Source organism: Cottoperca gobio, chromosome 2, assembly GCF_900634415.1.
Source record: "Cottoperca gobio chromosome 2, fCotGob3.1, whole genome shotgun sequence".
Lineage (NCBI taxonomy): Eukaryota > Metazoa > Chordata > Actinopteri > Perciformes > Bovichtidae > Cottoperca > Cottoperca gobio.
This window is the reverse complement of record NC_041356.1, coordinates 10,053,403-10,076,364: the sequence shown is the minus strand read 5'-3', so window position 1 is coordinate 10,076,364 and position 22,962 is coordinate 10,053,403. Positions and strand designations below refer to the sequence as shown.

Genomic DNA, 22,962 nt, shown 5'->3' with positions numbered 1-22,962 from the left:
AACTGGACCTAAAATGATGCTTTAAAAAACACACACAGGTGTGATATTCCCCTTCAGAGTCAATCACACACGATTATGACAGCGAGTGCAGACAGGAGGCCGTCCAGCTGTTTCACAGAAGGAGAGAGGAAGGGTGACAGCGGGAAGGGATCTCAGGCCTGAGCTGTGCCAGCCAAAGAAAATATTTAAGAGGTTTTAAAAAAGCACCAGCGCACGCCTTCCTCCCACATCAGAGAGGGGTGGAAACTACCGATGAGAAGAAAAACAGCTGAGAGGGAGAAAAAGACACGAGAGGGAAATATGATATGTTCCCTCCACAGCGAGGTCAGAAGTCAGCTTCATTAGTATCAAGGTCGCGGGGGTTTCTGCAGGCAGGTGCTTGAACCTGTGTTTTTCCCATGCGGGGTCTCGTTCCCCTCCTGCTGCTGATTTCCCCCTCATTTGTTACAGACAGACAGTGAAGCTGAATCACATAATTAACAGTAAACAAAGTCTGACCCACATTAAGTGGCACTTTCATCCCAGGATTTAAGATGCAGACGTTGTATTTATGCATGCAGAGCGAGGTTGAGTTTAGTGGTTTCACTTGTAAACTTAAAGAGCCTGGAGCTAATAGTCTGCGTCGTCTGCGTCGTCGGAAAAGAACAAACAAGATGCAAGTTCGCTGGCTCGAAAAGGAGGTCAATTATAACACATGCGTTTGCTTTCATGTGAGAAACAAAAAAGCGAGGATGTCATTTAGGAAAGCAGTGGGTTGAATATGCTCACTGGGAAGCTGCGTTTCTCTCTGTCATCTGTTAAAAAGTCCAAATTCACATCCGGATTCCAGCACAATCCAACTCTGACTCACCGCCCCAGCACATGAGCTTTTAAAAGATCAACTTCAGCTCAAAATGTCAGACCTTGAAAGCCGAAATAACCAGGTTTGACTCACTATTCCAGCAACAGGGCTTTAAAGAGACCAGCCTTGGTTCCCCTGTGTGCTGTGCAGGGTTGTGTACTTTGGGGAATGTGTTTACACTTGGCCAGACTAGCTCCTGGTCTTAACACAGATGGCTTTTCAAAGCTTCCCTCTCAGCCAGTGGAGAATGGCTTTGCAGTTTGCAGTTGATACATTCAACTATAAGCTGGAGAACATGTAGAGCGATCACCTCTGTGATGACCTGCAGGTCGTTGAGGTAGGTCCGCTCGGTGGTCAACAGTTCCTTGGCGATGAAGTAGGCCTTGTCTGTGGGAAACTTCTGGACACAAACAGAAAGACGAGATCAGTCCACACGACTGGTTAATTACTCGTTAGAGTTTCCAGCCACCCTCTCCCTCTTCTGATGTCTACCTTCCTCCTCGCCTCGTCTTCGTCATCGTTGCGGACACATCCAGCATCTGTGAGCAGCGGGCTGGTGAGAGGCGACAGATGCCGTCCCTCGGGACTCTGACCCAGGACGGCGATGCAGCCCATCCCCTGTCCATTTACCGAGCCGTTGCCGTTAACCATCACACGGGGGCTTCCCAGCGGAGAGTCCTCTGACCCGGGACTTTCTGAGGGATTAGAGGAAGATAGGGAAATGGAAAGGGGAGGGAGACGGGGGCAGGAATAGAACAAAGCGTGAGATAAGGGAGAAGATGGAGAAGGATAAGAGTTAAAATAGATTCATGAAATCCGCTGCCTGATCATTTCATTCTTTTCCTCAGACACGTCTCAGGCGACTACATTTAACCCCACATTTAGAAGCTCATCATACGAGCATGTTTACAAAAGGATTCCTCGAAATGTAATTAATTAATGTGTCTGGGGATGAATTTCAAGGCTACACGATCCATCTTACACTCGGGGTCAGGACCCAGCTGTCAGGCTCAGGCAGGTCGCCGCATGACACAAATGCAACAATCACTCAACTCTGAAGGCGTCATCGGCTCTATTCTTCTACTTCATCGAAGCCCATTTCCGCCAGTAAACTAAATTAAAAATACTTGAGAATGAGAAATCTTCTCGAAATAATGTTAAACTAACAAGAAACTTCATTTGGAATATTAAATCATTATTTATTATAACGACTTATGGTGGAAATGGGCTTCCATAATATTTGGATTCTCATCTAAAACATTGTTTAAAGCAGTAAAAAAAAGGATCAAAAGAAGGAAGTAACAGTTAACGTTAGGTAGATGTTAGTAAGGAACTATGGATTATGCAAGACGGTCTATTTGCAAGACATATCTGTGCATTATAAGGGTACGAAGACAAATAATGCTGTCGTGAGATTAAGTACAAATCGTATTATGACTGCATTACGATGTGAGCTTTCCCATTTCCCTTACAATGCACTAAAGATATGATCTTCTATAGATATGCGAGTCTTGCTGGTGGTGATGACGCCTAAAATCATCAAGAGTTTGGTTTGATTTGAGTTGAAAACTACTTCTGGCAACTTTTTTTGGGGAAATATCCTCAACAGGAAATAAAAACTTCTCACTACAGCTAGAGTCACTACAAACTACGACATTGTACTAAGTTGTGACTGTATACTTGCCCAGGTGCAAAGTTTCCAAAGAGTCCACTGTTATACACCAAACTGGATCATGGGTAAAACCATGGCACCCAGAGTGCAGATCTGTGACGGAGGGGGGGGGGCTATAAACAGGAACTTGCCACCATACAGAAAGAAAAAACTACCACGACAAAAAAAAAAAGACATGTGAAACAACGAGCTAGACTACATGCAACAAAGACAAACGGACTACTTCTACTCTACTCTACCACAAGACAAGACATGGGGAGGGCTCACAATGCAGGCGGGGTGAGGGTATGTGGGTGTCTGAGGGGGGGGGGGGGGCAGTCGCTTTCCTCTGCAGAAAATTCTGGAGTCCCTTTTCTTCGAACATACAAGGTCGTTTTTTTTTATTGATACTAGTGCACACAGTTACAGTGTTAAAAAGAGAGATGAAGGGTAAAGAAATAAAAGAGTAAAACCTTTAAAACACACAAGAAATCAAATCCAGTGGGTAATGAAAATAAAAAGGACAGGTGTGCAGGAATACAAAGTGTTACAAGAGTGACACAGAAAACCATATCGAGAGTGTTCGTTAGGAGAATAAAAGCATTTCAATGCCTTTCTTTTGAGAACATAAAAGACTTGTTGGCGGTTTCTCAGCTCGACTGGCGGCAGGTTTGCACCTTTGCACGTTCAGCATTTATTCTTACCAATCTTTAAAAATCAGAGAATTAGCCAGAAAGCCGCTTTATTCCTTCAAAAGAAGACATTCAGTAAAAAAAAAGTGTGTAATGTAAACAGACAGAGAAGAACAGCTGTGATGCTCCATCAGAGCGTTTCCATACTCTAAAGAAAATACGATCATTCTTTACTTTTTGTTTTCAAGTAAATCTAGAAAATGTGGCTCTGATTAACATACAGATTACAATAAGAGTACAAAATCACAATCTATCAGTCTGTTGCTGTGTGTACAGCGCATTAACAAGCCTCGAGGGAAGTGACTTGCTGCAGGTGCTACTTGGTGACAGTGAAAGGAAAGAAGACTCAACTCCAGAGTTCGTGTACGTGTGTCCATCTTCTGACAATACTCAAGACTTTCACATCTTACAAAATGTCTCTTAAAAGATATCTCTGTTTTTGCACTTACGTTTTCTTTAAGCTTAACTTAACTTGTGTCCGTCTAACCGTCGCCCCTCTCACTCACCGATTACATTAAAAAAATAAACACGCTGGAGTTGAGTCAGCCCTGTTTTGTCCTCGTGGGGCAAAAACACAAATGGTTTCTAAATATTTGAAAACGACAGGGTGCAGTGAATTAACCGTGGCAGTGTGAAGAGGAACAACAGGAAACCTACACAGTTATAGAGTCACGTCGTGTGTCGTGCTGCACCGGACGCTTCCTAAACATTTGAAACCATCTCGAGCCCCATGACAGAAACACAGAGTGACAAAGTGAGCGGGAACAGAGCAGAATGAAAAGCAGGGACATTGCTCGCCTGGTTAACATGCATTCAGAGTGTAGAGAAGGAAATGGGGAGAAAAGGGTTCCCACTAACATGCTTACAGAGTGCATTTACAATGCATGAAGCATGAACATTTTGTTTCTGGAAGAAGCAGTAGCTCTGCGAAAAAGAAAAAGTAGTTTGGCTTAAGAAAGTGAGTACACATGATGAGATGCCTGTGATAGTCCAAGTTATGTCACTTTGTAGATTAAAAACCCTTAAATCACTTTCTTTAAGGAGCACTAAGGCTCCCTGAGTTATAGTAAAATCATGGAAAAATGTCTAAAAAAGGAAATTTTAAGAGTTTCCTGAAATTAATTCGAAATATGTACAGTTAAAATGTGTGTTTATGCACCGAGTCAATCATTAATAAGCATCTTTAGCTTCAAATTCAGACATGCATGTATGCTAACTAACAATATCACTTGTATTGCTAGAAGGTAGGTACAGAAAATGTAAATAAAAGCGTGTGTTGCAGTGAGCAGACAGCCAGCAAATGACAGTGATTGGTATGAAGTGCCAGCACACCTTCAATAAACAGCATAGTAACAAAAAAAAAAAAAGAGGCCAGCATCCAAAGAAAGTGAAAGATAACCCGTGTCGCGTTGGTTGTGGAGCATGCCAGGGGCCGAGCAAAGCAGACAGCTGTGGATGGTTTAAGGACGACGGTTGGCGTGCTTGATTGCTGCTCGTTGTGTGCGTGAGAACGGGAAAAAGAACGATAGAAAGAAAGACGGGATGAACAGCCAACACAATGCATCTGCAGCGCGAATGTAGACGCACATGGAGCTTTAGTCGTTATCAAAAATACAAATATAAAAAGGGTTAGAGTCTTCATACTCTCCCTAACATCTTAATTGATCTATTCAAAAGCTTCACTAATTGAAAATACTAGAAAACGTCTCTACCACAAACATCCAAGTTACAGTGCAAGTTGCCAACAGACGAATGAAAGTATGAAACAGTGCTCAGAGAAAACCGAGCGAGAAAGGCAGACGGGCTGCGAGCTACAGCGTTCCTCCTGCGGCACATCCCCACAGCTTACACATTTAACACATGTAACTACCAAGTCAAGTGTATTACTCTACAATCCAGTGTCTACCAAGAACATTATGTACAATTAAAGGGGAATAACTCTCCAAACAACCTGTATCTGACATAAACCTCCATTTAAATCCCTTAATGAACTCCATCTATCATCTTAAAGTCCTCCTATTGCACAAGACAACAGTGAAATAAGTATAAAAGCGTGACTACATTAGGACACTAAACATTATTACAACAAGAGTTCAATTCGGGGACAAAGACCAAGAAAGGCAGCAGATCCTGGTCGACTCACGATCAACGGCGCCTTAAAGTCTAATCATCTCTTCAACACCTCAGTATCTCAACACCAAGCTGAGCTACAATCAGCAGTTCTAATTCACCCTAAACGGAAGAGATCGACATGAATTACATCAACGCTATCACATTTGAAGAGAAACGAGGAAGACGTGAAGGTATTCCTTTAGATTTCTACATGACTTCCCTACATAATCTGTATCTGTCACCTGCATCTACGCTGAATATACAGTTCTTAAGTTATGGCACATTGTAAGGAAGGATACCTACAGTCGACCGACGTGCCTAAAGGCTTTTAGTGTCGCCTCTCCCTTTAACAAATAGTCGGCCGATGGTTTTGCTATGTGTAAAGTTAGACGAAAGTCAGCGGCTTGCTTACAAAATTCAATACAAAAATGAGGATTGTGGAGTTAAAAAGTGTCAAAGATGTTAATTTCCGTACTTTATATAAAGGTGTATCGCAGGTGGACTAGAGCTAAAGTTCGCAATTCACAGTTGTGTACTTCGTCCATTAACGCAGCCGAGGCCTCTGTATCTGTATTACACTCAACTCGGACACAACAGGATCAGATTTATCGTGCGTCATACTGTCGGACGTGCGGCCGAACTACTCGCGCGTCTTTACCCTTCAACAGCTGAAAACCCGCCCTCCTACGTCCTCCTCATTGAAGCGGTAACACCCCTCCTCTACCTCTCCTACCCCCTCCTCCAGCTGGAGACTCCCGAAGGAGAACTTGTTTTGAGGCCGCGGGGACGAGTTCACGCCGTTTGAGTTCATCGAATTCATGGAACTGACGGCGGCAGGATTGCCGTACATTAGCGGTTGGCTGTACGCGCTGCTGCCGGTGTCCGACTCCGTGTCGCTGGTGTCGGTGCCGCTGCCACTGCTGGTGGAGCCGTCGATCATTTGGACCGGCTGGTTCAGATTGTTGTGGTTGTTACAAGTTGGGTTGCTATCGGGCTTTCCCCGGCGTCCGAACAACCGCTGCACCGTGTTGGACCGCGCCTGACCTGGAACCACGAGGTTCCCTGAATGATTACCGTTTGTTAGGATCATTCTTCGCTCCGTCGGGGCAGAACATGGGGCTTGGACGTGCAACCCGGAGCGCGGAGGGTGGTGTTGGTGGACAGGGGTGGAGGTCAGCTGGCTGAGGATGAATGGATCTGTATCGGAGCGATTTCGCATGTTGTTGTGGTGATGTGGTTTGGCGATGTGCGGCGGTGTGCGGTTCGAGGTGATCGGGGAGTAGCTACCGTAGTGGTTTAGTGGGTGGGGTGGTGTTGGGACTGTGGGAATTTCCAACTGGCCTACTCCGGGGCGTTTACTGAAATAATGCCCCCCGTCATCCCAACGTGGGGCTGACTGCGGCTGACCGTTTGTCATCTCAGCGTGACTGAGAGAATTTGTGCGGTGGTGGAAGCTGCTGATCACCGGGCTGGAGCACTGACTGCGAGTCCCGCTTCCTAACGCTCGCCCTACTGCTGCTGCTGCACCTTGCTTGTCTCGACCCTGAAAGATCTCATCCAGCAGCGTGCTGTGGAGCGGCAGGCGGCCATGAAACGACCCACCATTGGTCAAAACTTCATCATCTGTTAACTCGTGATTCACATTATACTTGTTTGACACTGGAGACTGATCGACAGCGCTTCTGTTACCCAGCATACCTTGCTGCTGCTGCATCACAATCATACCCTGCTGCTGTTGATGCTGCTGCATCAGCCCCTGGTGATTGGTGTGATAGAACCCATTTACAGCCCCAAACAGACTCCCAGCTTGCCCCCCGTTGCGAATGCTACCCCCTTGCTTATTACTATATACACAAGGCTCATCCGCATTGCTGTCATTTGCACTGCTGTGGCCCCTGGGAGCCCTGGTGTTCTTTGTCACATCACATTCACTGTCTATGTCGCTGCAGTCTATGTAAGGAATAGAAGAGCTGCTGCCTTTGTTTGCCCTGCAGGATGGACCTGGGTTTAGGAACTGAGGGTCCGGCGCTGATCCGGTGCCGTGGTGGTTCTGTCGGGACTGAGTCGGGTCTGAGCCGGGAGCTGCCTGTATATCATGGAAGCCGTTGGTGGATGACGCGGCCGCCGGCGGATCCTCTGACCCGTTGCATTCAGCTCGATGGCCCAGTCTGGTTGAGTCAGGCTGGTCTGCTAACTGGACAGACATAGCATTCTGTGAAGGAGGAGACAGAAGAACGACGGGTCGAGGAAAACAAAACACAAGAGACAGTTGAGAAGAAGCTTTTTAAACTCTCGTTTAACTGGCCTCTTTAAAACTGAATAAAGAGGGCGATGAGAAAGCAACTTAATCGCCAGATCTGCTCGGGACAAAAAGAGCTTTGTACTTTTGGCCACAGAGCAGCTGCAGATTTCAGACATAGATTGTAAAAACAGACGGTCTGTAAACGTGCACAACAAGTTACAAGGAAGATAAAAGCAATATAAAATCCATCAATCATCAACGTGCAGTACATTGGACATTTCAATTCCTCCCTATACACTCTACATGGGTTATATACAGTATATACTTAATAATGGTTAGTGTCTGTAGGTGTTAACGTGTGTCTCACCTCTTTTGGCACTTGCGATCTGAAGGAAGACGACTGAGGGGACATGCTGCTATTGGACAGGATCTTACTGTGCTTCCTGAGAGGAGAGGAGGGGACAGATGAGGTCAAACCACGTGCAACTAATCCAGGGAACAGAAGTGTGCCTGCTGTTTCTGTTGTTGGAGTAATCTCGGGCACAATAAGGAGTTTCACCTTTCAAATGGAACTTTCTTGAGCTCCGAGTCTTTCACATAGTCGATGATCTGCTTCTGGGTTCGACCGCTGCAGGTGCAAAGAGAGACATCAGGTGATGGACAAACAAATGTGACAGAAAGGCAAAGAAATGTTCCGTCCTCGCCATACCTGAACCGGAATGAGGATCCTCTGGTGAAGAGGATGGGCTTGGGTTTGGGCTTAGGCTCCTCGAAGAGCCTGAAGAAGGCGTGGTACTCTACACAAATCTTCCAGAAGATCTTACAGCAATCCCTGCTGGCCATGGCGAACTCCAGCGTGTCGTGGTGGGCGCTCTGCTGGAAGACGCAAAAGTACACATGTACTGTAAGTACGGATGGAGGGGAGAAGAGCTGCAGCACGGACAGAGACACGGAGAAAGGATCGAGGAGGAGGTGTATGGACTCACAGCGGGGTCTGCTCTCAGCTTGATAAGGAACCTTTTGCGTTTGAAGCTGAGCTTGCGAACCTTGGACCAGTTGAAGGCGTTAATTTTTGTGTAACCCTGAATAAAAAGAGAAATATAAATATACATTGGATGAATGCTTAATGGAGAACGCTTCCACTTCTAAGGAAGCAATACAATATTCTCCATGTCCCATAATGTGTATTATTACGCCAACAGCGATAGTCAAGGAAAATTAGCATTTAAGACATTTAAAGCTCGATACGCAGCCTTGTTCTTGACTCTGGATCATCTCACAGTTCAGTAAAAAACAATTATAGATTTGATGTACGTATGGTTTTACCTGGAAAACCAGCACGCCAATGTGCGCCACAGCCAGACTGAGTTTAGTCCCCTCTCGGTCCTTGGCTGGGTGCAGACGAACGCCGTACATCTCCAACCGCCGAGCGATCTCCAGCAGCTGGTAGTCCGACTCTGCAGGAGTCTGCCCGCTGTGGACGAGAGCGATCAATCAATTAACCCATTACTGACCCATTAATCAACAAACCAATCCTCACCATGTGTCATTGTTTGTACTGAGTGTACCAGGTGTTAGACGTGACTCTTTCTAGCTTTCTATTGCAGATTTACAGTAATACAAATACACCACAGGATAAGATGGTAATACTGTGGGCGGAAAGAAATCTGTCACTAGAGAAGTTTGTTTCCTAACAAATCTGAAAATAGCTTCCTGTTTCCTGTATGAGCTGCTGAATTAGCCACTTCCTTCCTGTGTGGGCTAGGGGAGGCTGGGGGGGGGTTGGAGATGAGGGGGAGGGGGAGCTCACAGAGCGAGTATGTGGTGCACGCTGTGACCGTGACAAATAAACAACAAGTCTGTGGTTAAGTACAGGTTTCAGCGGGATTTGCATCTACAGATCACAAGGAAATGCGTTGTTCATGCATTGCAAACAGCGGTGGGGAAAGCACAGCTATAATGTAAATGAGGAGAGAGGTATGTAGTGTGAATGGCGGTCCCAGGGGCTCAGAGGGGGGGGGCAATGTGAATGTGCTGATAGCCACCTCTGCGGGGGAGAGATTAAAAGTGTGTGTGTGTGTGAGCAGTTGTGGTCAAAGAGATAAACATCTCTGCAGGAGAGACTTATGGGTTGGGTGTAATTGTGTAATAGTGTGTTTGGAGAGCACATTTGAATAAACAGATAAACATCTCTGTGTGCGAGACTTGACTGTAGAAGTACGTTTGTGTGTGTTTATGTTAAAAACTATTTCTCCCGACACCTTTGAGCTTAACGCCACACAGACACTGATCCCGGGTCTGCAGCTCGGCTCAGTGTTGTTTTCCAAACGAGGATAATCTCAACCAGCTATTTACAGGAAAACAACGCTGCTGACCTTTTCATTTAAAAACCTTATCGGACACAAATGAATATTCAAATCAGTGTATTTAATATGACCTAAAACATGTTTGAAGGGGATTGTTTTGCAATTAGAAGAGAGAGAACACGCTGTAATGAGCACTTCTGCAGAATGTATAATAGAGCTCAAGAGAACATTTACTAAGTTTAGCTTCTCGAAAGTGAGTATTTATATATCATAGTTAACCTAATTCTATTGCCCTCCTTTCGTCTTCTAAAACCTGAATGTGTGTAAATGCATGTGTGCGCATGTATGTAATAACTCACACATGGTTGCGGTGGCAGTCAGTGATCTTGTCTCTGATGGCGTCCTGGTCGGGCAGGTACTTGTTATGGAGGAGATGCTGCCAGCTCTGGGTCTCATCGAAATCTCCTATCTCGGCTGGTTGAGGGGGGGGGGGAAAGAGAGAGAGAGAGAGAGAGAGAGAGAGAGAGAGAGAGAGAGAGAGAGAGAGAGAGAGAGACAGAGAGACAGAGAGACAGACACAGACACAGACACAGACAGAGACAGAGACAGAGAGAGAGAGAGAGAGAGAGAGAGAGAGAGAGAGAGAGACAGACAGACAGACAGACAGACAGACAGACAGACAGACAGACAGACAGAGAGACAGAGAGACAGAGAGAGAGAGAGACAGACAGACAGAGAGACAGAGAGAGAGAGACAGAGACAGAGAGAGAGAGGAGGAAAGAGAGAGAGACAGAGAGAGACAGAGAGAGAGAGAGGGGGGGGGGTGAGGATTTAATATTTACATATACACAGTTACATTTTTCTGTCTCTATTGTCGTTTATTTGTTTTCACCCTGATCTATCAGATGAAGTGTGCCGATGCGTTCGCCTCCATCTGTCCAACACCGGCAACAGTAAAGCCTCACGTGTACTCACTGTACCACCCGCAGGTGCACATACAGGCTACGGCACCGCCAGTTACCACGGCAACCGAGTGATATTCTTTAGCATGCTGTGTCTGTGTGTGCGTGTGTGTGTGTGTGTGTGTGTGTGTGTCTGTCTGCACGAATGAATTGAATCCATAAATCTACATCCTTCACATATGGTGCTGAATAACAACGATGGAGACGGATGGCTCGGCGAGCAGGTGGCGGGCGATGATAATAAAGTGTTTGTTTAACTCAAATATATAAATATAAGACAGGGAATAGTGCAGCTTTAAGTGGACAGACAATGGAATAAAGAAAGAGGGGACAGGAGGGCAACAGCTGGGATCATGGTCTCCTGCTGGCAAAAATCTGTCCTGCTAGTGTGAGCTCAAGCCCAACAAAAGATTATGAGATCATCTTCCCATTAGTGTACGTCTTAAGTGTTCAACTAAACTGCTTTAGACTTAAACTAGTCACACGCGAGCCACAGAGCAGGCTGCTGAAATACCCACACAGGGAATACCTTTGTGCAATTGGGTCCAATGACACTGAAGTCCATTTTCAGTCATGGAAAATGTGCAATTACTTGTTTATTCAGACATTAAATGTGCAATTACAGCGTGTTAATTGTCCCTTTGAGCGTGGGAGGGAAGAGCGATGAGTTATAAAAAGTTCTGATATCAAGGAAGAGTTGCTCACAGGCAGCATCCGGGATGGATTTTTAAAACTACACCTGCATGAGTGTGTTGCACTTACATTGAATGATGTGAGAGACCATGAGAGCAGCGCTGGTGTCGTTACAGATGAGACGACCGCAGGCCAGGTCGCGTTTAATCTGCAGGGCAAACAGATACCTAGAGAGAGAGAGAGAGCGACAGATACAGCCGATAGAAATGGTAGAGAGTGTGGGAGGGAGACAAGATGGATAATAAAAAAAGGTTATTAGGTTAATGCACGCCTTAAAAACCTCAACTGTTGAAAGCAATTCCACTTCCTTCACACTGCTGGCATTCATACACACACTGCTGATAAGTTACATCTACCAGCTTCAAACCAATCCCTCATTGAGTTTATGCCCTTTTCTGTTAATCATTATACAGTCGGCTACTTCTAACATGATCTGGACCTGACACACACACACACACACACACACAGCATGCACGTGTTGCCAGGTCGTGATGCTGCAGAAGTGACATCACTATAATCGAGGACTGTAGTGCAATAAGACAGCCAACGTCAAAACCTACATTCAGCTCGAAGAAAATAGACAGGCATGCATTTTCTGAGGGTTTGTTATGTGTGTGTGTGTGTGTGTGTGTGTGTGTGTGTGTGTGTGTGTGTGTGTGTGTGGGATTAACAGCTTTTTTTATGTGTATCCAATTCAACCTTTTTACAACCGCACAATTATTACAGAGGGTTTGACGAGTTTTCATATTGTTTTTATTTGAGCCTGAAGTCATTTTACTATTTAAAAATGCTGCACCAATAAAGAGTGAAACACATCCTGCCAATTCAATCTCTTAAAAAGACATTAGAGTGCTGTGTTGTGTAACGTATTAGCAACATGAGAGAGAAACGCAGCCCAGCAGCAACATAATAAAAGGCTAATATCATCCTGATATATTAATCTGTCCGCGAAGACAACACTAGGTAGAGCTGTGAGAGACCGTGTGCCCACTTCCTGTTTAACACGGGTGTCAGCTGGCTCACTCGAGACAATATGAGATCAGTGGAACAAACTGGCCGAACAACGCCAGTGGAAAATATTTAAAGAGTTCTGAACTGGTGATTATATTCTCTCGTGAAGTAATAGTAATGACCCTTAAGATTTCAGTCTTAAGACTGACTGTTCGTCTAGTTTAGGTGATGAAAATGCACAAATACACTGCATTGCATTTCCTGCAGCTCTGATACAGCTTCTATGTGGTGTTAAAAATAAATCTTAAATTGACGAAGGCCCGAGCATGTGAGGGAAACTTAAACCCAGCACAGGAATGGCGGACCCTGCCACTAACAATATAGACGTAATTACAGAATGTGAATACACTGAATGGCTCTTGCTGACTAAATGCAGACTGTTAATAGTATTAAAGACGGGGTTTAAATATAACTTTATTCAATCTCAAGAGATCCCCCTCACAGATGAGAGGCACTACGCTTCCTGCTCGGCTCTGCTCTCAAGTAAACCCAGCTGGGCAGTTAGAGTGAACCGCGGCATCATGGGAAAATATGGCAGGTCAAAAGTGATGCAAAATGGTGCTGGACAGTAGCGAAGACTTGAAGTCCTGAATGAGCTTAGACGAGCACCGACTGTGCAGTCTGGCTCGGTCGGACTAAAGAAAACAAAAAGGCAGACAAGATGGTGGCTGATGATTCACACTTTCTGAACAAGGAGTTGAGAAGGAGATCCAGGTGGGACATTTGTCTTATAGAATACAATCTTTGAAACATTCCGGCCAGACGGAAAAACCAAAAGCAAAACACGTCTTTTCATCTAAGAAGCTCCTCCGCAGGATAGGTGTGGTTTCGGTGTGGAGAAGACTTACCGAGTCAGCTCCTCCAAGAGCTGCGTGTGGTCAGGAGGGAAGAACTTCACCACAAAACGTAGGATGGTGTTTTTAGGCCCTGAAGGAGGGAAAAGAAGGGAGACATGCAGAAAATGAAACTTTCCTTTAATGGCAGAATGAGACTTTTTATTATTCAGGTTTAGGGGCAACTACACATTTAACACCAGAACACACATGTCTTCGTGTTTGAAGGTTGAAAGATAACGACGCCATCTGTGGGATACTTACGTCTGATCTGTTTCAGTGTCGGCTTCAGCAGATCCAGCCACACCTACGCAGAGGAAAAGCAAAACTTTACTATGACTTCCAAACATTAAAGACGGCTGTGAAGACGACTGGAGTCCTTCTGTAAAGTGTTGTTTTAATAGTTCAATTTATATGTAGTGGAGTATATTTAGATACAATACAATATACAATTCACACAAGCGAACATAAACAAGATCTCCGTTATCTACTTGATGTGTAGCTTCCTGTATTTGAGGTGCGTCGGCATCTTCCTGTGCATGTAAGCCGAAAATGTTGTAATTCTTTATTCAGCATTGCATCATTTGTTCCATCGGTCAACTGTTTTTCCTGCCCGAGGCACTGCAATGCACACTGAGAGTCCAGTGTTCGAGTGCGTCTGACTGTTGTCCTCCAGCCTTATTCACGCACGGCTGCAGACATTAGCGGCCAGAACAGCAGTAAAGACAGAAACACTCTTAAGTGTGCAAGTTATTACAACCAGCTGCTCCTTCGTGAAATAGGTGGAACAACTGAGTCCAGGTGAACGCTTAAATCCACATAGATGAAAGGAAAATAAAGTCTCTCTGCGTGCAGAATGGGGACCCATGCGATTCAAAGTGAAGCAAACTTGTGGGAAAGGCGGAAACCATGCTTCGAGCAAATTGGAGGTTTGACGGAAAGTCCTGAGAATATACTGTAAAAACATTTTACAGGCTAAACGTAGATCTGCGTAAGTCATGTGGTTTTTAAAGCAGGTGGCAAATAACAGGAAGATTATGTTGAAAGTTTCTCTTTAGGTTGTGGCTGCAGGGAAACGTCACAAAGAAATGAAAGTCTATTTGAATTTTGTAAATAAAAAGACAAAAAGGAAATAATGCTTTCTAGTTCTAGATAAAAAAAGATATACTGTGTTAAATGATTTGTTTCAGATAATCATAGGTAATAAACACCGCTGTGCGTCTCTCACCGTCATCTTGCGCTGGTCCTGGTACTCCAGTCCAAAGTAGTCTCCCTCTGCCACATTGAGATGCACACAGACCAGGTCAAACAGCACTTTGCCGGGGGAACGTTGCTGCAAGAGGAGAACAGAGGTGGAAAAACATGTTTTGATTAAAAATGAAAGAGGAAACTGGAGGACGGGAGGTGAGAAGAGGAAAGAGAAAGGCAACGCAGAGGCCACAATGTCACACAGCATCTCATCGGGGGAGTGCTGATAATACAATTGAAGAATTTCAGTCTTTTTCAACGGTTATATGAAAGTGATTTTAACCTCATAAGTCTCCACATGTGTCATCTACATTCATTAAAAAAACAAAAGAAGCAGATGAAGGTGAGAGACACGGACCCTTTTCTCTAACGAGCCTCTCCTCGCTTAACAAGCCACTGACCTCTGACCTTGCTGTGAGGTCTCGGCTTCAGGTTTGACCCTAATGACTCGCCGGAGGCTGAGGCTCAGCTGGGGGTGCTCAGAAACAACCACAACGCCCCAGGAAATGTGTGTGTGTGCGTGTGTGTGCGTGTGTGTTCTCAGTCTAATGATGCAGCTATACCTGATGCTGGCAACGCAGAGTAAGCATTGCTTTGTTATCATGTACAGACGGTTGTTCTGTCTGGACTCAACAGCATCATTGCAAGAATCAAACAACCTCGAACATCTTCTGCAGAATTTGGGATTTCCAAAATAGACGCAGACGTGGAAACCCAGAATTATGTTCCCCGGGGCAGTTCAAGCTAAATGGTACCAGCCTGTAGAGTTACGACGTCAAGTCAATATGTATTTTGCATTCCTTCCTATAATTATAGTAGATACACTTCTATTACTCAGACTAAATGTACTTCATACATCGGTGCATCTCTCCTCTATTCATTTCCTTTAATAACATTTAATACTACTACTAGAATTTAAAACATAAAAAACATAAACCCATCAACAAGGGCAGGTAAAATGCCACATGGGGCCGCTACATCTAGCAAAAGAAATGTGATAACGGTTAATAAATAAAACATTTAACTGTGTTGAACCCTGCATGTGTCTGTAGTCAGAATGGAAAAGAGGGAAAGAGTAAAGAAGGCAGCAAAGAAAAATGAGGAGAGGAATCAGAGCGAGGAAGGTTAAGGTATGAGCCAAGTCTGTCACCATCTGGCTACCGTGTGTGTGTGTGTGTGTGTGTCCATCTGTTTCTGTGTGGTCAGCCTGTCTGCAGGGACACACCCACACACACACACACACACTCACGCTACCCTGGCCTCTAGAAACAACCATGGTGGTTGATCACAACATGTCAGTTATTCTGCTGTCAGATAGTGAACATACTGAACAGACTGATTGATATCCCGTGTGCATGTCATGACACGGAGACTGGAGCTTGGCTTGGCAGATGCCACGGTCACGAGCAAAGCTCAGTGATCCCTGGAGTTTGGACGGGATCCAGTTCTGGGTCGTGGTAATCTTGGTTTAAAGGAAGTTAAGAGGAGAGAGGAGAAGAGGAAGTGAGATAGTTTGTCTGCTTCATTAAAGCTTGCAGGGAAACTCCAACAAGACAAGACAGGTTCCAGTTTTTCACACAGAAGTTTCATCATGTGATCCAAGAAGAGGAAGATAGTGGAGTACAGAGATTTAGGAAAATTAGGACGGAATAAGACAAAGAAAACATTGTATGTTTGTCTCCTTCACTTGTCAGCATTAGTCATGTCTTCTTTCCTGCACAGGAAAGGAGAAGACTGAAACATTTGAAGTCAGGTCGTACAAGATGAACTTAATTAGACTGAGGAAGGTTTCAAAGTATGTTTGGGGCAAAAGCAATTTCCTTTAATATCGGCAAACCCTTCTCCAATAACTACAGTAAGCCTGTGTGCATGCAATGGGGAGATATCCCATATCACATTCAATGTAATGTAAGACACTGGAATTCAGAGGGGGAATGTCAGTGAGGGAATGGTGGTGAAATCTTTAAATATCAAAACCAGTTAGAATAACAGAGGCGTCACGAACATATGACGCGTCAAAGAAACTGAAAGACCTGGCACTGAAGAGAACTTTGTTCATGCGTCTGGTTGTAATTCAATTTCTGTGTCATAACATCAAGCTGGAAGGAAAAAGACCTAAAAAATGTGACCTCAACTGTGTGAAAAGAAGCGGTAATGAAAAGGTGAGAGCAGAACGGCCGGCGAGTCCAAAACAGACTTAAACCCAACAGGCGCGTTCAGAGTCGGCGCTGAAGGAACCCTCCAAAATCAACATGCAGTAGCCGGCCGGCCAAGTTCCTGAAATCTGGTGATGAAAGAAGAAAGCTTCAAAACGTCAACGCTGTATGTAAAGAGAAACAGATCATCTTAAGAGCTGATGGGTTATAAAAATCAAAGGTCAACACATTTTGCAGCGTTTTCCGTTCACTAATTCAGTGAAGAGAGAGGAAATGAGAGAGAAGTGGGATCACCCTGTTGGAGGCCATGTTACTGATGAATCACCCCTGTGAACAATCAGAAGACGACTCAAAACACCGAGTTAAACTTGCCTTTCACTTACAGGTATAGTTTCCTAGTATGAGGGACAATACCTGTAACTTTACGATCTGTAACGCGCGACGGTCGCGTCTTAAATGGTCCAGATCAAAAGGTCGAGGACTTTCCGGTTGCGGAAAGGGATGTCATTTATCTCTTTCCATGGGAAAGTTGTGTTGGAAAAGCTTTGGTGGACGATCTGAAGCTTTAACAAGTAAAGCTGCTCCCGTGACTTCAGCTTCGCTTTAGTTTAATAGGGAGAAGCCATCTTTGTTCATAAAACTAAGGCTGCACTTTTCCTTGCTTAGCATACTGTGTGGTCGCTTAATACAATCCAAAGTTTCAAACTGAAGGTAGGTAGCGATAGGTATTTAGGGTTTGAAGCAAAACAACAAGTCAATGCTGCTTACTAAATTGAAATGGCACTTAAAACGGAGCAGCCTGTTCTCATGATCTGCTCTCATCTTACAGTCACAGCAGAGGAAACGGTGGCCCGGCCGAGGTCAAACGTGATATATATAGGTTTTGTTTATAATAAAAGAGGAGGATAGGAATAGGGAAAGTGAGAATCTTCTACAAGGTCAGTTTCAAAGTTTTAAGCTCTAAAAATAACTGGTGTGTATGTGTGTCGAAGTTTTTCAGCTGAGCAGACGAGGCCCTGTTGAGCTCAGACTGCGGTCCTTTCAGTTCAAATCACAATCACTTCATTCAGCAACTACCATCAATGAGCCTTTCTTAGTCGGCCAAAAGCACACAGCTCACTTGCATAAAGGGACACATTTTAATCGTATCTTGGAGCCCGGTTTGTCTTATCTAGCAGAAGTGGAATGATGCTCTGCAAATGCAGACATATTGAGCACTTTCTGTGTAGAGTATGCACACAGTGACACATTCATTGGTGCGTGTGCTCGCATGCAGGCGCACAATTAAAGCTGCTGAAGTCAAACTTTCCTACTGCAACTCTGGACTCTAAAAAACAGCTTGCAAAGGCCAATGTGATGTCCTTAAAGGCAAGGTCACGTTTCACACAGCTGTCCTTTTAAGCCCCACACTAACATGGCTCTTGTCTTTTAAGATAATTAGAAGGCTAGCAGGTCTCGCAGTGAGCCCGAACAACCAACTGTCCGCCAGAGGATTCTGACTTCACCATAAAGCCGAAGAAATACTTCCAAGAGGACAAGTCACCAAAATAGCTTCAAACATGAGAACAGAAACAAAAACCAGCATCTGTTTGCAAACTTTTGAGTGCGTTTAGCTCAATGTGTCAGAGCTCACGAGGAAAACACAGCACAGGGCTGCACAATTACTTTTTCAGCAAGTGACAGTCGCAGAAGCTGTCTGCAGCTGCAGTGACCGCTTCCTCTTTATGTTTACCTTTCATAAAAATGACTCATGCCCTTGTCTTGCAGCAAACTAGACTCAAATTACAGTGGTGGCCCTGGAAAACAATGTATGTTAAGGTATCAAAGTACTGTAACGGTCAGCTGGCAGGTTGATTGTGGTAGATCCCGTGCAGCGAGTGGTTCTGGTTTGTGTTACTGACAATAAACAAGGTTGGAGTTGACTGTCAGCAAAAACATGCAAAGCCCAAATCGATGGTAAATTAACCAAACTGCTCCAAAGAGGATTGAGCTTAAAAACACATCTTCCACATCTTCCCAAATTGCCATCTTTCTTTTTCGTTGCATCTAAGCCTACTTCCTTTTAATTCACGACCTCTCTCGTGCTACAAAGTTAGTGCCTGGCTACACTGGGAAGTTGTATATCAAAGTAATTGCTCTTTCTATTCTACTATCCAGTCCTCTTTAGCCCCCTGAGGCCTATAGCTAAGAAAAGCTACGTATATTTCACTTCACTTTCTCTCTTTAGTCTTTATTCTCTCCTATTGTCACTGTTTCTGTGGCCAAAGCTTCCTTTATGTTAGAGATTAATGGCTAATGAAAATGCATTAATTATAGTAAGAGGCCTCTCGCTATCTCTCTCTCCCAAAGCATGTTGGTAAAACAGTCACACCAGTAGTGTCCATAAACAATCTGCATCTCCTCTATTCTCTCAAAACACATCAGTTTTCCATTTACCGTATAAAAAAAGTGTACAAAGACGTTACCTATTCATTATTTTTGTTTATCTTCCAATATTTTCCTTCACTCTCCCTTTCTTTGGATCCCGTCTTTCCCTGCAAACCAGGGCCAAGTAAAATATTCTCACCATCTGCCGTGGTGTGCTGAGGGTTTACAGAGAGCCCCACAGCGTCACTGATGCAAATTACCTATGAAATGAAATCCCCCCCCCCTAAAGAAAGAACGCACATGGCATTTGTGGAGTTCATACTTTGGGTTACGATAGATTGCATTTAGTTGATGCGGTCCACTGTAAAAATGACAAACGTGGAAAGGGAATTCCTTAAGTATCAAGACTTAGATATATTCGAAAGACTTAGATATGTTCGAAAGACTTAGATATGTTCGAAAGACTTAGATATGTTCGAAAGACTTAGATATCCTACTTAGCCTGCAGAATTTTAGATTTCCAAAATACATTTCTAGACATGCATGACAGAGAATATGACTCGAGGCAAACTGGCATTAGGTAAAAGGTACTTCTCTGTAGTGCTGCACTCTACAGTCGACAGGGATAGAAACCAGATGGGTGAGACTGATGATAAGAACTCTCCACGGGGGGAAAAGACAGGGAAAAAAAAACACCTCAAAGCTTCTTGCTTCAGTCCCCTGCTTTGAATTTCAGCAGCGATAGAAACCAGGCAGATGAGAGAAGAATGTGTTGTTATTACTTAAAGAATTGTACCATTACTGGATGTTTTTTTAACTCACACTTTAGCAGCAATGGCTCGGATCTTTCTAGAAGAGAAACATGTCCAGGAATCCATCAATTGGTTACTAAAAACAAATTGTGCTAACTTCAAGGTTAGGGGACAAAAGAGGAGAGAGATATGGGAAGAAGGAAAACGAAGGAGATAGTTACACCCTGCCGAGATAGCGCCAGGGAATCACCTGAACCTCAACTCAACTCCCGCCTGGCTGTGCGTGAGCAGTAATTTGAGCTGTAAATCTGTACAGTGTTTTTTTATTTTCATGCTCAACCTTATCATGAAACTCTGAAGGTTTCGCACCAGAGAGTTTGCTACATCCTGCTGCTAAACTGCAGGTCAAAAATCAGCACAGGGCGCAGCTTGAATTACAGCAACATGCAGTACGACCGACACAAATCAATCTTAGGAAGGAAAGCTTAAAGTTTAGATCCCAAGCTGTCCTTCAAAAGAGACTTTTTGTTGTTTCTTTCTGCTTTATTCATTAGTATGCATGCTATCATGTCGTCCTATTCCCAGACCATTTACTTGAGGAGTGGTTCCCTAAGGCAAAACAATAATTGAGTTGCTGCAATGTTTAATAGCCTGAACACAGAGGCTACTTTCTGAAAGGACCACGCAAAGTCCATAAAATCTAGTTTAGTAGTGTAATGTTAAAGCCATTGTGTGCTAGTCCTTCAGCTTTAGTGATGGTACGGCTTTATTTGAGGCTGCCTAAAGCAACTGCATCTCTTCTCAAATGAGAAAACAACTCACAAAGATCCCCGCAGTAAATGTCTATTCCCTAGAGTGTGTTGGCACTGGCTTGACTGATGGGGTATTTAGTAAAGGAACAGGTTTTTATCGCCGTCATATAACTTCATTTCATGCAAAACCTATTCTATACTTTACTTTTTTAGTACCTGCACCGCATTCAATATCCTCCTTGTATGAGGCTGAAGAATGCCGCTAGCCTAAACGGTACAACTTCCCCTCAAGGAAGAGAAGAGTAAAACATATCACTGAACAGCAGGACAGATGGGAGAGGCTTCCTCCGTCCTCGACTGTCCACCAATCCTCTCGTTCAGCTTAAGTTAAACGGCTTAACCCACTGGCAAGACGTCAGAGCCAGTTCCTCCACGCTAACAGAAGGGAGAGGACTCAGTGTCCACGCACACACTCACAGATGGACACATAATACACACATATGCCTAACTGGACTGTAAACAAACAGCATGTTGGCAAAATACCTGCTAGCATTGTCAGCAGTGACAGCAAGGCACTGTGGGAAATCAAACTGGCAACACCCCTGATGGGGGATAATGAAAATGTCTACGGGCTCTCTCAGTGTGCAGCATGTGTGTGTGTGTGTGTTTTCACAGCACACATGAGGCAGACAATTGAATGGAGCAGCAGAGGGGAACACTAGCACGATGTGGTACCATTAAAAAAAAAAAAAAGCAATTTGTGTGTCGTGTAGGATGGTGGCGAGTATGTTTGTACCACTCCTCGTGCAATTACGAGGTCTTTAAATCTCGCTACAGGGCTGCTTTGTTTCCTGAAAGCCTCTGGAGCTCCATCGAGACAGAGGATGATAAAATGTAAATGATACTAGCTTTTATCTAAAGTGTCTTACAGTACGAGTGCACTTGTAGCTGCCGTGGGAACACAATCCCTAATGCATGGTTTAGATTTAAAAGCAGGTTCCTTAAATGCCTAAGATCTGTTATTTTTAGTCAACCTTGTGGTGCAAGTCTTGTATATCCGACACTGTGAGATTATCTTTACAATGATAACACTGGAGGGCCGGCAGCTGGAGCAGCAGCAGGGCAGGGAGGCCATTAGGGTACTTTAAAACCCTTAGTGGCCGTTTGCAGAAATGATGGCAAAAATTCAGTCAAATTTGAAACACACAGACACGACACGCATATATTAAGAGTCAGTGTGTCCTACAATTACTGAGGCCACTACTTATAATCCAGAACACTGCAAACAAGAACCACTAATAGCTCTTTTGGCAGACTTTTAATGGTGCCAATTTGGCAAAATGTGAACAAGTAAATGCTCAGTATCACTGAATTCCATTAAACTTGCTGTTAATGTCCCCGAAGCATCATGGGATTTGTAGTTCCAAAACCTAGAGCATGATTATCCCCCAAATAGAAGTAACACAGAAAGAATAAAAATAGAATAGGACAAAATCCAACAACAGCTCAACGGCATCATGAATGCTGTTGGATACGTTTTGTTGCAGTCGTCTTAAGAGCTTTAGGTTGCTCACCCCGTTTAACCTCACAGCAGAGAACCAGGCATTCAAAGCAAGTCACAGATGCCTAAGCATGGCATGTGCTTTTGTTTGCATGTGTTGCTGAAACGGATGATTTACGAGGCTGAAATAAAAAGGGTGTGGAAACACAATTCAATAATTAAAACTAGGCTTGCGGTAAACACATACTGCATGTGTGAGGCTAAAGATGCACAGATGATTGACGTAAGTAAGGAATGGCTTTTTAATTACGCCACAGCCAGATATCTCAGTGACATCAAAGCATGTCAATCAAATAAAGACATATTACCATAAAACGCCAATAGTACAATCTCTGCAACTTCAAATTAAAAGTTGCCAAATAGCACTGATATATTAAAAAGCACCAACAAACTCACTCAATTCATTTGAAAGGAAGGATAAACACACTCTAATCATAGAAATAAATCACTGCCAATGTGGTGACAGTGATTCATCCGGGCATGCAACTGTGGAAATTCCCAATTAGGGCTTTAAAGGAACAGTTCCCTCAAAACCTTTCAGTGAATTAAGATGAGAATGATGACACTAAGACAAAACGGCCTTAGCAGAGAGAGAGGGGCAGGAAGTCCGAGAGAAAGAGTGATAATAAAAGTGGGAGAAGAAGGTGGAGAGAGGAGAAAACCAAAACAACTTCTCCTCCCAAACATCACATTTCAGGCTACATTCCTCTGCTAGTTTCTCAGAGAAACCAACGGCTGCAGACTCGGGGACACAGCAGGAGACGCCATTGAATTTCACTGAGG

The 22,962-nt window shown here is 44.1% G+C and overlaps 1 protein-coding gene across 3 annotated transcripts in view; it reads right to left on the bottom strand.

The window, feature by feature from the left end:
* The window catches only part of LOC115018523 (FERM, ARHGEF and pleckstrin domain-containing protein 1-like), a 40,865-nt gene that overhangs the window by 4,856 nt on the left and 13,047 nt on the right, over positions 1-22,962 (bottom strand). Inside the window, exons 3-15 of one of the 3 annotated variants that reach the window (XM_029447563.1) lie at positions 14,572-14,676; positions 13,608-13,650; positions 13,359-13,437; positions 11,569-11,666; positions 10,204-10,318; positions 8,865-9,012; positions 8,525-8,620; positions 8,248-8,414; positions 8,098-8,166; positions 7,906-7,981; positions 7,298-7,490; positions 1,334-1,536; positions 1,152-1,241 (exon numbers count right to left, since the gene is read on the bottom strand). In XM_029447563.1, coding sequence (XP_029303423.1) covers positions 1,152-1,241; positions 1,334-1,536; positions 7,298-7,490; positions 7,906-7,981; positions 8,098-8,166; positions 8,248-8,414; positions 8,525-8,620; positions 8,865-9,012; positions 10,204-10,318; positions 11,569-11,666; positions 13,359-13,437; positions 13,608-13,650; positions 14,572-14,676 — 1,482 coding nt within the window. Of the gene's footprint in view, positions 1-1,151; positions 1,242-1,333; positions 1,537-7,297; positions 7,509-7,905; positions 7,982-8,097; positions 8,167-8,247; positions 8,415-8,524; positions 8,621-8,864; positions 9,013-10,203; positions 10,319-11,568; positions 11,667-13,358; positions 13,438-13,607; positions 13,651-14,571; positions 14,677-22,962 lie in introns of all 3 variants that reach the window. The other 2 variants (XM_029447545.1, XM_029447553.1) reach the window with 2 other exon arrangements.